General features: G+C 34.8%; 1 protein-coding gene across 1 annotated transcript in view; it reads right to left on the reverse strand.

The window, feature by feature from the left end:
• Positions 1 to 17195, reverse strand: part of LOC106050160 (uncharacterized) — a 61364-nt gene that overhangs the window by 12411 nt on the left and 31758 nt on the right. Inside the window, exons 15-18 of the mRNA XM_056017327.1 lie at positions 6882 to 6988; positions 3556 to 3637; positions 2917 to 2999; positions 1474 to 1623 (exon numbers count right to left, since the gene is read on the reverse strand). Coding sequence (XP_055873302.1) covers positions 1474 to 1623; positions 2917 to 2999; positions 3556 to 3637; positions 6882 to 6988 — 422 coding nt within the window. The remainder of the gene's footprint in view (positions 1 to 1473; positions 1624 to 2916; positions 3000 to 3555; positions 3638 to 6881; positions 6989 to 17195) is intronic.

Consider the following 17195-nt stretch of genomic DNA (forward strand, 5'->3'; position numbering starts at 1 on the left):
GGCTTGTCACTGCTTTTCCTATTCGGCACGCTACATCATGGTAGGCATCCCCATCATTTGTTATAATGCTGACAAGGTACGTGAATTTGTCCAGCTCTTTAGGATTGCACCGGCGAAGTCTGACTGGGTCACCCTTTGCCTTATATCCCACTTGCAAAGTTTATTATTCAAGTTTATGTGGAGACCAATTTTGGGTGATTCTCTGCCTAGGCTCTCCGTCATTTCTTGTATGCAATTATTAAATTTATTAAAATAAAAAATAAAACAAATATACCTACCAGAAATTGTAACGCTATTAGATACGAAATTCGAGAAAATCTAAGATTTGTTTTAAAACTATTGAGTCTATATAGTTGCGCGCCCCTATCGTAAAAAGTTGTAAATTGTATAAGGTCCTATGTCAAGAAAAATGAACACGTCTAGTACTTGTGGTATGTGTAATTATGCAATGTTATCTGTCTTCATCGAGAAGTACATAGAAGTCTTAGTTCATAAAGAGCTGGTTGTGAGTGTGAATAATGTTCGTATTTGCTTCGATATTGTTATTATTACAGTAGATACGCTGAGATGGTCCATTGTAGTCAACCTGAATTTCCATTTGATTCGACCAATACAAATTATCTTATTCTATCTTATCTTATAATTACAATGAAACTACATTTTTTTAGTCTTTTGAAAAAGAAATTGACCGGCATCGCCTCACCCCTTGTTGTTACTGGTCGTTGACTTAAAGCATCAATTCGCTGGTGGAAACCAAACCGTTGTAGGCGTTATATATTTAAACTAACAAAACTTCAAATAACGTGAAACACTTCCTTGTGAACAATACTAAATTGAACTTTATTTATATTATAGACCAAATCAACGTGTAATAAAAAATGTCTATATATAAATGTGTGCTAGACTTTAGGCTTCAGACATTGCCAGTGACAGATCTTTGTGGAGACAGCTTACTGCCCAATGCCCCGAACGACGTGGGAGGACCTAAGTATAAGTCCGAGTAAAACTTTAGTAAAAATATTCTTTAATAAAATTTAACTCACTACAATAGCATAACCGTTCAGTCTGACGTTCTGGAGTCGTCTCACCTTACTTAGACCAAGTGAGGACAATGCCAGCTATCTTGCATCATTCACAACCAATCGCTTACCTCTTCCCAACGTCACCATAGAAACACACACACACACACTCCATCAAACCCCCTACACTCTTCATTTGGTCATGACAGTTTGAGCAACGCTGTCCTACAATTAAAGAATTTCGAGATGAGCTCAGAAACAAACACAAAAATGAATAAGAGAAAATATGGTCCGGAAGCTGAAAATTGAGACAAGTGAATTTTCCACTTGTGGAACGTCAACATAGAATGCTGACCATGTATTTTAAAAACTGCATTCTCCACCAAGAGGCCTATATAAGACACTGGCTCCTTAACACCCGTGTTTTTGGGTATAGATGATCAAGTAGTTTTACCTTCTTTGCAGGCGTTGTGGAAATTTTTGTATCCAGCCTTGCAGCCTGAGCAAATCCCTTCCTGCTTTGAGCATGGATCTTGGCAATTGTAGCACTCTTTCTCACAGGCTTCTCCCCAGTGAAAGGAGGCACATACACCACCAGAGTTTTCTGGTCACAGAAAGTGACTTTTACATTTAATGTTGCATAATAAATAACAATTAGTGCTTTTTTTTTATCTTAACCTCAATGTACAGGGTGGGGCATAGAGATCTCCCACATTTGGTGGGGGCACCGCAGTAGAGTAGCTAGGAATTGGCCATCATTTAAGGGCCCGAGGAACTTAATCTGCTTAGAAGCCCCTGGCATTCGACATCATGACATGAGATATTGGCGTACTTTTTAATATTTAAATTTTAGAAAAAAATTCGAACACTTTTTTTGGGGCGCCCCTAAAGTGAGGGACCGGGTGGTAGTGGCAGTAGAGAGGTGGGGGTATCAGTCGTTAGGCTAGGTTCTAGTTTCTTTCTTTTTTTATAAGCCATCATGAATTGGACAGGTGAACTTCAACAAAACTGTTTTTCTATATACTTTTACAAAATATAAGCATTATTTTCTAGACAGTTGGACTTTTCTAGTTGGTTTCTTTTGGTACATTCATTAAAAAAGTCGGAGATTTTAATGCCCCTCTGTGTACAATTTTTTTAAAAGTCGCTGTATACTATTTATAAATCAATAATATAGGTGTTAAAAAGATGTCGGTATCATGTAAGGACGGGTGTGTTCTAAGTAGATTAATATTTAGTTTAGGTAAAAGGCAGTAAAAGCTATATATGCTACTATTGGAACCACTTGGCGGTTTCAGAGGCAAAAGTATCGGTAATAATATCTATCTATCTATCTATCTATCTATCTATCTATCTATCTATCTATCTATCTGTCTGTCTGTCTATATCTATCTATCTATCTATCTATCTATCTATCTATCTATCTATCTATCTATCTATCTATCTATCTGTCTGTCTGTCTGTCTGTCTGTCTGTCTGTGTCTGTCTGTCTATCTATCTATCTATCTATCTATCTATCTATCTATCTATCTATCTATCTATCTATCTATCTATCTATCTATCTATCTGTCTGTCTGTCTGTCTGTCTGTCTGTCTGTCTGTCTGTGTCTGTCTATCTATCTATCTGTCTATCTATCTATCTATCTATCTATCTATCTATCTATCTATCTATCTATCTATCTATCTGTCTGTCTGTCTGTCTGTCTGTCTGTCTTTCTGTCTATCTATCTATCTATCTATCTATTTATTTATCTATCTGTCTGTCTGTCTGTCTGTCTGTCTGTCTGTCTATCTATCTATCTATCTATCTATCTATCTATATGTCCGTCCGTCTGTCTGTCTGTCTGTCCATATTTATACTGTGTGTGTGTATGACAAGTTGACAACCGTTTCTTACCTTTACATAAAGAGCAAGGTCGTATGTCCCCCTTCTTTCCTGCACAATGTTGTCCGTAGGCTGTGTTCACTGTGACACACTGTCTTGAGAAGTCAAAAGTAAAGTTCAAGAAACATAACGAATTCTTAAATATGTACGGAACATACGCTAGTAGAAAACATGGGGAGAAAATATATGCAGCTATTTGAGCTCAAAGCCCGCAGGTTCTATCCTTTTAGCACATGTATTACAAATTTTTAGGACCAAAACTGTTGAGGACGATAGTCCAGAGCGCATATAACACGACCATGCAGGATGTCATGTCACCATCTCTGTTCTTTTTAAACAATGTTTAGGACGTTACACCGTGGGACATCGTGGGTCAGTGGACCAGTGTAACTGTTACGGTATAGTGAACCAGTATAGCTTAAAGAATTTGGTCAATGCAACAGTATAGATTACATCGTGGGTCAGTGCACCATTGTATCTAGTGAAGTGGGGTCAGTGAACCAGTATAGCTTTACACTGTTGAATGACCCCAGAGAAAGCAGAATCTTTAACATCATTAAAGACATTGTCTACATTTGACTATTAATAAATCTCAATACTCGTCGTGTTAAAACTACATAAGCACGTCAGTACATTTTATTTTAAATCTACCTTAATCGTTGAATGAGCTGAGTTCCGTCACTACAAGGTATGCTACAGTCCCACTCGCTCCACTGACTCCAAACACCAAAATCTGCAAATGGAGTTGAGGTTTCAGATTTGTTTTTAAACATTGAAAATACACTGGTATGGACAGTGGCGTAGCTAGATTATATGATGCCTGGTGCGGTACCTCATCTTGATGCCCCCCCCCCCAAAAAAAAAAAACACAAAACAACTAACTAATTAATAACATTGCAAAACCTTACTTTTTTTTTCAAAATAATATGTAGGCCTATTCATTAATCAAATATTGTTAATTCTTTCATGACCTTAATGACCTTTCATGACCGAAGCATTATCATAGCCTTTGTGTCGATGAAGTCAACAAAAGACTCACGAACCTGCACCCTGTCATTCTCCATGACAACATACCGTAAAATTTGGGAAATTTGATCCAGCTTTGAGATGTCAGGTGTACTGTCAAAAATAATAGAGAAATATTTGGCTTGTTTTACTTGCTGTATGATTTGTTTTTTTAGCGTGATCCCCCAATATTGTAATAAATTCATTTTGTATTTGTGGAGACATGATTATATTCGATATGGAACAAAGCTTATTTCGAAGCACATGCTCCCTCAAGAGTGGATCGTACTTTGATAGTAATTTTACTAACTCTCCAGGTTTTCGTCTCTTGGATAATCAAATCTTGGGCCTTGTTGTAAATATTGTTCCCTACTCTCAGGCAAACTTCAAGTTCCCTCCAAGCAAGCGATGACTGAATGTGAGCTCTGCTGGTCTCATGTTTTTCTATTTTCGGAGATAACCTCCACCACTCATTGAATCCATCTTTGGATTTAAAAGAAGATTTGGTACTTGATCTTGTTGAGAAGAGCATGCAGGGGAAGCAAAATAATAAATTTTTTTTTGGCCAATAACACATCCACTTTCTAAGAACTTTCTCGCCGTTTGACATTTGCCGGAAAAAACCAAGCCTTTGAAAGCTTTCTAGCCTTTCCTTTTGCTGATTCTTGATGTCTATACGCCTCTCTGAATTGACTGTCCATACGCTGATCTGTTTCAGATCCTTGAGTGAAAATGTGTATGCGAATATTATCTGTGATGACATCAGGCCAATCTCCAATGTCGTTCAGTCTAGAGTTTATTATCCTTCTTTCTGTATTGTTTACACTGTCTGATGGTTCAGCTTCTTCAGTACGAATTTTTGAGGACATGCTTGTGTGCTGTCCTTTAGTCTCTAGAACCTGCGGTATTGAAGTATTTTCTTCTTTTCACGATGTCGGCCTCATCCTTTTTTTCTGAATTCAATGATAACCGTCTCATCTTGCTTTGTTGCTTTTAATTGTTCAGTTAATTCATACCCATTAACAGCTCGCCTATAGTCGGTGGACTCTGGCAATGATGTGACTTGAAATTGTCTCGATGCTTCTTTAGACTTAAGAAATTTAAGAAACGCACCTCACTGCGGTCAAAGAAACTGCTTTATACGGATGACATTGTCCTCTGGTCAACCGGCAAGAAAGCCGACCAAATACAGGCGGCATTACAAGCAGACCTCCAAACCATCTCCTCGTATTGCGACAAATGACAGATTCAGATAAACATTGCCAAAACGACCTGGTCCCTGTTCAGCCTATGGATCCACATTCTTAAGGCTCCATTCGAGCTTCAACTTAGTGGGCTGCGACTTCAACGTGAAAACACGCAATAATATCTAGGGGTGACCCTGGATAGAAAGTTGTCAATGCTCCAGCACGTCCAGGAAAAGCCTCGGAGAAGTTAGTGTTACTAAGAAAGCTGGCCAGCACAAAGTGGGGTGCTAAAGCTTACATGCTACGCACATTATACTTAGGGGCAGTCAGATCACACATTGAGTACAGCTCAAGTATATGCTAGTAAAACTGCCCTCGAATCACTCGACCGAGTACAATCACAGGCACTAAGGTTCATTTGTGGCACCTTTCGGACAAGCCCAACAAACGCTGCTGAAATCTTAACAAACGAAGCCCCTTTACATTTAAAGAGGGAGAGGGCGGTACTTACAGCCTATGAGCGCTATAAAAGGGGCGACAAAATGTACCGTGTGTCCGAAATAAATCTAGTAAATTAGAGTCAAACTGTTCTATAGCTTATATTGTATGGAAGAAATAGTCAAGGAGATGAAACAAAATAGCGACATGACTAGTTTATAAATCGTTAGTTCATGTTTAAAATACAGTAGTTTAAGTTTGTTCGTGTCCATACAATTAGTCGTTTTTACTGAAAAGCTCACGGAAATAGGAAATTAATACACACTGGGGGAATCTTGGTGCCCCTCTCCACTTGGTGCCCTGTGCGGCCCGCACCACCCGCACATTGGTAGCTACGCCACTGGGTATGGAAGTGCGATGGCTGAGCGGTAAAGAGCTTGGCTTCCGAACCGAAGGTCCAGAGTTTGAATCCTGGTAAAGACTGGGATTTTTAATTTTGGATCTTAGGGCGCCTATGAGTTTACCCAGTTTGAATGGGTACCTGACATTAGCTGGGGAAAAGTAAAGGCGGTTAGTCGTTGTGCTGGCCACATGACACCATTCTCTTTAACCGTAGGCCACAGAAACATGACCTTCACGTCATCTAACTTATAGACCACAATGTCTGAAAGGGGAGCTTTACTTTCTTTTTTTTCCCACTGGTATGACAAAATAGAAAAAAAGTTTTTTAGGTTAATTTCTAAAATTATTATTTATGTGTTACTATATATGAATTATTGTGTCGACATATTTATTTCACAATTCAAGACCTTGGGTCAAATCCAAAATTTAAAAAGTAAGTTCCCTTTCAGACATTTATGTGGCCCACGGTTAACGTAGATGTCATGTAGCTAGCACAACGACCAACATCCTTTACTATTCCCCAATGTATGCTAGGTACCCATTCGAGCTGGGTAAACTCAGAAGCACCTAATGATTCAGAAATTAAAAATCTCAGTCTTCACCAGGACTCAAATTCTAGACCGTTGGTTCAGAAGCCAAGCGCTATACCACTCCGCCATGGCACCTCCAAATCCAATCTATAAGCTGTGATTTTGATGCTGAGGATCCGAAGGTTGCTTGAGTGTATGTGTCACTAGAACTTCATATGAAACCCAGGGATTCAAACTAGAGAACCCTCTAGTTTGCATTTAAATGATTATTGCTAGGCCACCACGCCCTCTAGAGAAATAAAAAGACAGTGAGAAAAGAAAGAAGATACAAGTGATGAAAAAAAATGGCATTAATAAAAGTAAATAAAATAAATTACACTTTTAGCAAATGAGTATTATCTACTTTTATACTAACTAGGTTTCAGTGTCGTTATTGCCCCACACGTGTTGACAAATATAATTTCTTTAGACGTTCCTTGACACATGTTGCCACCATGCTCAGGTTCAGGAGAGTTGCAGTAGCTATCAACATGAAAATACTATTATTAGCTGGGATAAGGATACAAAACTCTTTTGTAAATACTTAATTAAATTTATCTGTACAGTTCTGTAATAAAGTGACTTCACTTGGAGACCTTTTAGTTTTATTAGTTTTGTGTGGTCTGTCAGTCCGTCCGTCCGTCCGTCCCGTTTAGATCTCAGAAATTTGAAGAGGTTTAGGACAGTTTCAATAACTATCAACATGAAAATATTATTGTTAGCTGAGATAAAGATACACAACTCTTTTGTAAATACTTAATAAGTTTTATCTGTACAGTTCTGTGACTTCACTTAGAGACCTTTTTTCTTTGGGAAATGGGTTCCTACATCAAGGTTGAACTTAAAATTGCAAAAAATTCCTTTAAATTATAATTTATTTATGTCACCGGGTTATTTTATATAGTATAAATGTGGCTGTGGTTATCAATGTAGGCGTGGTGGTGACATTGGGTTCTTGTTACAGATCACAGAATAATGAAATGACGCTGGGTGTAGCAGACACAATAAGTTTAATATAACACCACATAGTGAATACACCATACAATTCGACCCAGGAATGGTCAGTATTAATCCAACAGTAATATACGAATATCACAACTTAGTACTTCTTCTATAACCAACTACTTTAAACATCTAACTCTACTGCTTATATCTTAAGTGACTCAATACAAGTGCTTGCTACAAGATCTCTATGTGGACTGACTGCCTTTAACTCCCTGGTTCACCTAAGGTCAAAAGTGTTCACCTTAGTGCTACATGGGTTGTGAATAAGATTCACAATATGGAATTAACATACACAATACAGAATTAGGGTTTCTACTCTATGGCACCAACTTTGAGGTGGTGACATTACCTATCACCCCCCTTTTGAAAAAAATTTTGAAGAAATTTTTTTCAGCTTGACGACATAATTATCATAAGTAGGATCAATTGGAATTCTTGGGGTCTATGAAATGTACAATTGCAGAGTTCAAATAGAACTACAAACTTGCAATAAAATATATAATATGACAGTGTTACACAAAATATTTTCTGAATCAAAAAAAAAATTCATACAAGGGCAAAATTCTCTAATCCATCATATTCTTGTAAGGTAATTCAAATAAATCTCTGAGTTAAATACTTAACATCCCAAATAATTCTTTACATGTGGTTCTAATATATACATCAATGTTCAAATGTGCTCAATATTTACAAGTCTTTTCATAATAATATGTGCAAAGTGTGCCGAAAATTTCAATGACAATCTCCTATGTCACAATGTGAAAAATTAATACAAGTTTTAATTTACAATATCTATTTATAAAAAAATCTTTGACACTATAGAAATGTTAGAAGTCTGGTTTTTGACACCAATAATACAATATGTACAAATCATGTAGAAAATGTTACAAGTAAGTCTCAATATGTAAGTGATAAGTATAGAAAAATTCAAAATATGTGTCAAAATTCAAGATTAAATTGTTTAATGATCATTGTTACAAATTCAATGTATCCATTTACTTCAATATGAGGTTTGACATCTCCATAAAAAATTGTTGTGCATTAATATTACACAAGTAAATATGTATAATTCAAGTATCAAAATATTGGATCAAAAGTATGAACATCAAATCAAAATAAATATCTTTCATAGTGCTTGTTGCATGCACCTTATGTTTCAATTAAGTATTTCTCCATATGACAGTTCAAATAATTTGTAGCTAGTAATGGCAAAAGTTTAATGTTACATTGTTTATCAAATAATTATTGTGTACAAAGTTCAAAAAAATCTTTGTCAAAAAAAGCTTCAACTGAGAAAGTGTGTCAGTTGTGATACAATCTTTTGAGGTTACATTAATTTGTTCAAGCATATACATACAAGCATAACATCATAATGGTTTAGTTTTATTTATTTTAATCTGTTGTGAAAAAAAATGCAAGTCCAATTTAAAAAATAATATCAAGTGTCTCTTTCAGTACTTGAAATATCAAAAAGTTTGTACAACAATCTTCTTGTTTACATCAATACAAAAAATATAGTCCATAAGAATAGTTTGACAAAAATGTTTTCAAAAAAATACAAGTGTATGTCAATATTTTATTACACTAATTGACATTGAATAAATAAGTTACATTATGAATCAATCTCCTTTTTCAATAGTATTGAAAAATGTGACTAAGTTATATAATTGTGATAAATGACATAGTAAAAAAAAATTCCAATCTTGTTTACAATAGCTGTAGAAAAAAATTTTTGTCCAAGTTGTTCTCAATACAATGAGAAAAATAATGTTTACATTGCATGGAAAAAAATTAAGCTAGGTACTGAATAAGTTTGGAAAAAAATTCAATGTTTGTTTACATTGTTGAGTACAAAAATGTTATTCTTGTTGACAAAAGAATGTGAAAAAATTGTTGGTTACAATGTAGTAATCAAATTCCAAAGTTTGTTTACAAATAGAGTTTTTTTTTTAAAAAATGAAGTCTTAGTTCTAGTTCAATGTTTAAAAATAGTACTCAATGTTTACAAAATAATGCTCAATGTTCACAAAATAATGCTCAATGTTTACCAGATGCGATGTATTAAGTCAACAACACTGATGTTAATTGTGAGTCCCTTAATTGGTGTTCCGTATATTTTATGTAATAACTCTTTGTAATGGCCAAAGTTTTTTATTTGTACCCACATTGACTCTCCAAGTTCTGGATGTTTCCAAACTTTTTTATATCCAAAATCACAAGTTATATCTTGTACTATTTGAAAAATTTCTTTCTGAAAATCAGAATCAGACAGGTCATAAAACCATATTGTTTTATGTTTTACTGGCTTTTGATGCACTTTAACTTTTGGATAAGATCCAATAATTACTGGACTGATAGTATTTTCAAGTATTACAACTTTTATTTTCCCTTTTATAAATGGTGATTTGATTTCAGCAATGGCAGTTTTACATTCTATCTTTCTAGAGTTTGGTAAGGTTACAATGGCTATATCATTCAAATAATCTTTTTCTACTAAATTGGGCTCTACAAAAGTGATTGTGGATTCTTCATCAACTATGCATACAACATCCTGATAATTGACTTCTAGATAATATACTTCTATCTGTTTGCTATTTTTAAATGTCAAGGCTAATATTTCCTCTGTTATTATTACTTTAGGTGAGCTAGTGTTAATGTCATTTTGTATTTCTTGTTTTTCAGCTTTATCTTTATCATCTATTTGTATTTCATCTGTTTGTATTTCACTATCATTTGTTTGTGTGTTAATTGTTTGGCAATCTTTATTTAGTTTAGATGCTTCTGTTAGCAAATGAGTTTGACATTCTACATCTATTTTATTTGCATATTTGTAATTGACTGTTTAGTTGCTTCATGTATACTGACATTGTTGTAATCATGTGAATTAGTAGTTGATGCTAACTCAATGTTTTCTTGATTCACACTATTAGCCCATTTTACTAAGGCTTCTTCTGATAGTTCAACTATATTCTCTATGTTCCCTATAATTAGTTCTTCAGCTGGGTTGTTCATTACTATGGCTTTGTATTGACCAGTGAACCATGGCGATTCAATGAAAACTAATGCTGTTTCACATTCTTCCCATAAGTCCTTATTCGCATAAGTCAGTGTGACCTTGTCTTTTAGGATCTGTTCAGGTTTTACTAGTGATTTCTTTACAATGATTGAGGTGCAGCCGCTGTCACGTAATGCATATACCTTAATGCCATCCACATAGGCAGGATACACTTTTAATTTGGCTACCTTTGTCTGTATATATGCTACTGTTTCATATTCTATTGGTGTTTCAGTTGCTACAGCTGCTATGTTTTGTCTGGTATGATTGTTATTGTGGTAAGTATGTTGTCTATCTTGAAATTGATCTCTTCTAGACATTCTGTTGTTTTGCCATCTTCTGTTTGTTTGATGTGATCTACTGTTAGTTGGACTGTAGCTTTGCCATGTTCTTCTGTTATATTGTTGTTGATAGGATCTATTGTAGTTAGGACTGAAGCTCTGGAAAGTTCTGTTATCTCTTCCATATTTATGGTTTCTATTTACATATTGCTGTTTTTCTGATGCCATTCTCTTTCTGCACTCTGCTTTGGTGTGACCCAATATGCCACAGAAAAAACATTGTATGCTCTTGGCATATTTAAATTTATTTGTAGTTCTTGGATGGTTTTCTGTCACTGTTGCAGCTACATTGTATAATTCCCTTTTGTCAATGGTGATGTTTGGGTGTGAGTCTTTGTATGTTGTTAAGTTTGATATCAATTCAGCTTCATTTTTTATTTTTCTCTCCTTCAGGAATGAGAATGCTGCATCTGTAACATTTATTAACACATTCTCAATGAGAAAAAAATCTAAGATCTGTTTGGGGTCATCTAAGTTACAGTTTGCGAGTTGTAGCCACTTGGTCATGTTCTGGCGCATGTCATGTATTGTTCTTTTTAAATCTGCATTCTTGGCTAGTTTTATTTCCCTAAAAAGTTTTCGATAGTGCTCCTCTGTTTTGCCAAAATGTTCAATTAGTCTTTGTTTTACTGTGTTGTAGTCTTTTCTTTGCTCCATAGTTAGTGTGTCGATGATCTTTAGTGGTTCACCTCTTAGGTTAGCTAGCAGTTGTTGAGCCATTTGTGCACTATTCATATTTGCTGTTTGACAGATGTATTCAAATTGAATAATGAAATTTTCCAATGTGTCTTCTTTTGGATCAAAGTTCCTAAATTTGCTATGATACTGATGATGAGATGAAGTTTGACTTGCTGAATTGTCTTTATTTTCTTTTGCTAGTTTTGCCATTTTTTCTTCATGTTCTTTTAATTTTATTTCATGCTGGCGTTCTTTTTCTTTCTCTAAGTTTTTTTGTTCTTTCTCTCTCAGTCTTCTTTCATGTAGCCTTTCTTCCCGTTGCTTGTCTTTTTCTACTCTAATTCTATCTATTTCAATTTTAATGAATGCAGCTCTATCATCTTCTTTTAACTTTAGTTTATCCACTATCTCTATTAGTTTCTCATACTCAGCCATTTTCAAAGATTCAAATTAGTAATATAGTTAATTAATAGATATGTGTACTAGATATTTGTAAATGAAATATTGTACAATAAATACTTATTATTGCTCAAATAGTAATTACAGGTAATAGTAGATATATATTTTGTGCGAAACAATTGAGGTTATGAGGTGTCTTAAGTTATTCTTGGTACTTTGTCTAGTTCGTAATGTAATACTTTACTGATCAATTATGTGATTATGTATTTTTAGTATCTCCACTTGCAATGTAAAAGTTTATTGCAACAAGTAATTCACAATTATGTGAGCCTTATTAGTCTGATAAATAGTGATCAATGTATCAATAGTATCAAAATAGTTCAATGTGCTCAAAGTATATATTATATACAATCAATCTTGTCACAATCTCAAATCAAAATATATCCCATATTGTATCAAGTGTGTAGTGTAGTGTTGATAATAATAAAAATAGGTTGAAATAAGAAGTAAAATAAATATATATATTAATAAGTAATTAGACAAACATAAATACACTATAGATACTAAACAGTCTGCTTTAAAGAGACATTACAAGATAGTAGAAATAGTAGACAAAAGAATTACAATGAGAAATAACAATGACGCAAAAAGAAAATTCAACAGATGTAAACAAGACAATACAAGAGTTTAACAATATGATAGATACTTAACGAAATACATACTTGACTAATACAGCTATACGATCAAGTATTTACTTTATCTAAAGAGTCCCTACCAATACCTGGATGCTTACTTGAAAAAAAATATAAATGCTCAGACTCAATAGATAATTAAATTTAGTCCCTAAAGTCAAATGTATATATAAATACAAATGTAAAAAATTGTGGTGTAGTTCAAGAGAACTAATCAATACTGATAATACTAAGGGTAATTAAAGTTACTTCCCTTAAATATTCACTTGATGCTTGACTTGTACATAAAGTTCCGGTGATGCTCCACATAAATTATGTCCACAGTACAGTTCATACGTAATCCACTTGCTAAATCCGCAGCACAACGGTACAGTTCATAAGTAATCCACTTGTTAAATCCACAGCACAATGGTACAGTTCATAAGTAATCCACTTGTTAAATCCACAGTTCATAAGTAATCCACTTGTTAAATCCACAGTACAATGTTACAGTTCATAAGTAATCCACTTGTTAAATCCACAGCACAATGGTACAGTTCATAAGTAATCCACTTGTTAAATCCACAGCACAATGGTACAGTTCATAAGTAATCCACTTGTTAAATCCACAGTACAATGTTAAATGATACGGTACTCAAGCTCTTGAACAATAGTAATCCAATAGATACTTCATATGTTTGACAGATAATCCATTAAACAATTCATATAGTTGACAAGTAATCCAATAAATAATTCATGTGCTTGATAGGTAATCCACTGTTTCGTACAGTTGCTGAAACAAATATAAATAACTAAAAATGACCTTAGGTAGTGACGACAAGAGAGGTCTAAGAGTAAGAGCGCTTTCTTATTAAATGTGCTGTTAGACAGCGACAATAGGAGTGTGTCATTAGAATTATGACGAGCACTCGATGTAGATGATTCTTGAATATGTCAGCTACTTCGACTGACCATATATCAGCTGTCTTCAAACGATGACTTGAATGACTTGTAGTACTAGATTTTCACCCACATCGGTTGTAGTATCACGGTTGTCTAGTTTCACCCACACAGGTTGTAAGATCAGGTTGTCTCAGCATATCATGTTTGATCTCTTTCGCTTAGGATGTTAAAGTAACTTTGAACAATGCTGTGCTCCTAAAGCTATCTCAACTGGTGTACGAAAAAAATACAACCACATAAATCAGGCTTCCAGATAAATGACACTTAGGACAGTAGTCAACTGGAAAAGTTGAAAATACAGCTCAGACAGGAACAGTTCAAATTGTTCATTTCATCACAGATGAAAAAAATAGCTTGCTAATGGTAACTGTGTCATGGCAGGTCAACATGACATGTAGTAGTGGCTCTAGATACAAGTGTGTAGTCAAAAAATTTAATAAATTCTGGATTAGTTGCAATTCATGTAAAGTTCAATCTTGAAGTACAAGTTAAAATAGTAGGCACAGTTAACTTTCGATTTCAGCTCTGTTTTCTGTTAGAGTGTTAGACTAGCTGAAGATAATAATAATGAATAATGTCACTCTTGGATCACGTGAATCTCACTTGAAAAATTGTGTGCTGGTCTCAATAAATGTAGATCTAGGTCATCTCTATAATGTTGAATGTGTCGCTGAACAACCAAATGAGAAAAATAGTAGAGTCTATAATAATCAGGTCTTAGCTTTCTTGCTCGTTGAGTGGCGTCATGTGTAAACAAATATTTTTTAGAGTTACTTTTTCATGTGTTAACTAAATAGTTCACTTGCCAACTTAAAAAATATCCGTATAAATGTTACTGTAAGTAACTAGTATTAAAATACTTCTGACAGCAATAGAAAAAAATTCTTGACTTGTTCCTCTGATGCTCATAAATCCTTTAAGTTAGCAGTTCTGACTTCTGACATCATAAAATATCGTTTGCTGACACTTCTGACACTATAAATGCTGTTTGCTGCCACTTCTGACACCATAAAATGTCACCGGGTTATTTTATATAGTATAAATGTGGCTGTGGTTATCAATGTAGGCGTGGTGGTGACATTGGGTTCTTGTTACAGATCACAGAATAATGAAATGACGCTGGGTGTAGCAGACACAATAAGTTTAATATAACACCACATAGTGAATACACCATACAATTCGACCCAGGAATGGTCAGTATTAATCCAACAGTAATATACGAATATCACAACTTAGTACTTCTTCTATAACCAACTACTTTAAACATCTAACTCTACTGCTTATATCTTAAGTGACTCAATACAAGTGCTTGCTACAAGATCTCTATGTGGACTGACTGCCTTTAACTCCCTGGTTCACCTAAGGTCAAAAGTGTTCACCTTAGTGCTACATGGGTTGTGAATAAGATTCACAATATGGAATTAACATACACAATACAGAATTAGGGTTTCTACTCTATGGCACCAACTTTGAGGTGGTGACAATTTATTTGACAAATATCCGAAAAAAAAAAGATTTTTTACCAGGATATAGACCTAAGCCAAATAATTCTTTTAACTAAACAACATAAAATATTTGTAGAATACATAATGATTCCGCAGCAATAATTTATTATCACATACGATAATAAATGGAGTTTATGTTAAGAGAAAATATTAAGTTTCCCGTGAAGTTTGAATCATCCTGCTAATTATTTTACAAATTACATTGCTAGATTGAACACAATTTGAAATTAATTAAAGGTTAGAAGTCAATGATTATCCTAAATGTCTATATATTTTTAATTTCTTTGTTAGTACTAAGACTAAAAGACTATGCTATCTTTAAATAAAATACAGAAACTACATATTTTTGATGAATGAAATAGCTATTAGAGCATCAAAAGTTTACTTTAAATAACAAGCAGATGGAGTTCCCTATTCAGACCTTGTGGTCTAAAAGGCAGATGATGTAAAGCTCTTCTGTTTTTGTGGCCTACGGTTAACGAGGGTGTCATGTGGCCAGCACAACGACCAATACACCGCTTTTACTTTTCCCCAACTAATGACAGGTACCCATTAGAGCTGGGTCGACTCAGCGGTGCCCGAAGATCCCAAAATTAAAAATCCCGGAACTTGGTTAGAAAGCAAAGCGTTTTACCGCTCAACCACCGCGCCTCATTACTTTAAATAATTAGCATTAGAATTAATTATTAAATAGAGTTGTCACACTTTCTATTCCACTGTATCTAAATTTATTTAAGGCGTTTTTACAAATGATGAATGTCTGTTCCCCTTTCATAACATGCGGAATGTAATAAATTTGTTTCGATGGTACATGGTTAACGAGGGTGTCATGTGACCAGCACAACAACCTTTACTTTACTTTTCCACCAATAATGTCCTAAAAAAATCTAGTCTTCTGTAGGATTCGAACCCGTGACCCTGATTCAGAAGCAAAGCGCTTTACCACTTAGCCTTTTAATAATTTTGGAAGAAAATCTGCTAGTTTTGGATTTTTAGCGGCCCCCGAAAGGGGAAAAGTTTAGTTTTGTGCGAAATGTCTGTCCGTCTGTCCCGTTTAGATCTCGTAAACTAGAAAAGATATTGAAAATCCGACATCACAATATTTTAGACCATTCAAAGTTCTAATGCAACGGCTACTTTTTTTTTCTGAAAGCGAAAAAATCTCATTTTTAAAATCAGTTATGCAAGCAGTTTTTTAAAGAGAAAAAGCTAATTAGTATACATTATAAGTTAGACCTAAATTAAAACGAAAAGTAATCTTGTAAACGTCAATTTCGTGAATGAATTATCAATACTATGCCAATTTTTTTTTTTTTTTTTTTTTTTTTTTTTTTTTTAGCATTCGAATAAGAGATTGATCCGTTTCAAAACAATTACATCTATTATAAGACTTCAGTTAGGCCAGGAGAGGCGCGGTAGCTGAGCGGTAAAGCGCTAGGCTTCCGAACCGGGGGCCCGGGTTCAAATCCTGGTGAAGACTGGGATTTTCAACTTCGGAATCATTAGGCGCCTCTGAGTCCACCCAGCTCCAATGGGTACCTGATATTAGTTGGGGAAAAGTAAAGGCGGTTGGTCGTTGTGCTGGCTACATGACACCATCGTTAACCGTAGGCCACAAAAACAGATGAACTTTACATCATCTGTCCTTTGACCACAAGGTCTGAAAGGGGAACTAGTTAGGCCAGGTTCACATCTAACTTTGCATTCACTTGCACCTATCCTTTGATCTGCTGTACCGTTGGGGCACTACACAATATCTGTAAACCTTCTTTCTCCATTCTTATCTCTCATTTGTCTTTGATATAATTTCATTTGGATGTTCTTTCTGAAAAAAATTAAAGCCTGGCTGGGTGGACCACTTCGGGGGGCCGATTTTGAGTTTGTGTTTCCACACAAACTGTCTTTGTAATCTTGTTAAAAAAATTATTTGCTTGAAATTTTAAAAGTTTGTTTTTTACCCATTTCAAGCAAAACACTTGCGAAGATGTAATCTTATTTTTAAACAGGGGTTAAAGTCTTACGATCAACGCATGACAGACCCAAAATAATATGGACGCAACGACTCCACAAATT

This window comes from Biomphalaria glabrata, chromosome 18 (assembly GCF_947242115.1).
Source record: "Biomphalaria glabrata chromosome 18, xgBioGlab47.1, whole genome shotgun sequence".
Lineage (NCBI taxonomy): Eukaryota > Metazoa > Mollusca > Gastropoda > Planorbidae > Biomphalaria > Biomphalaria glabrata.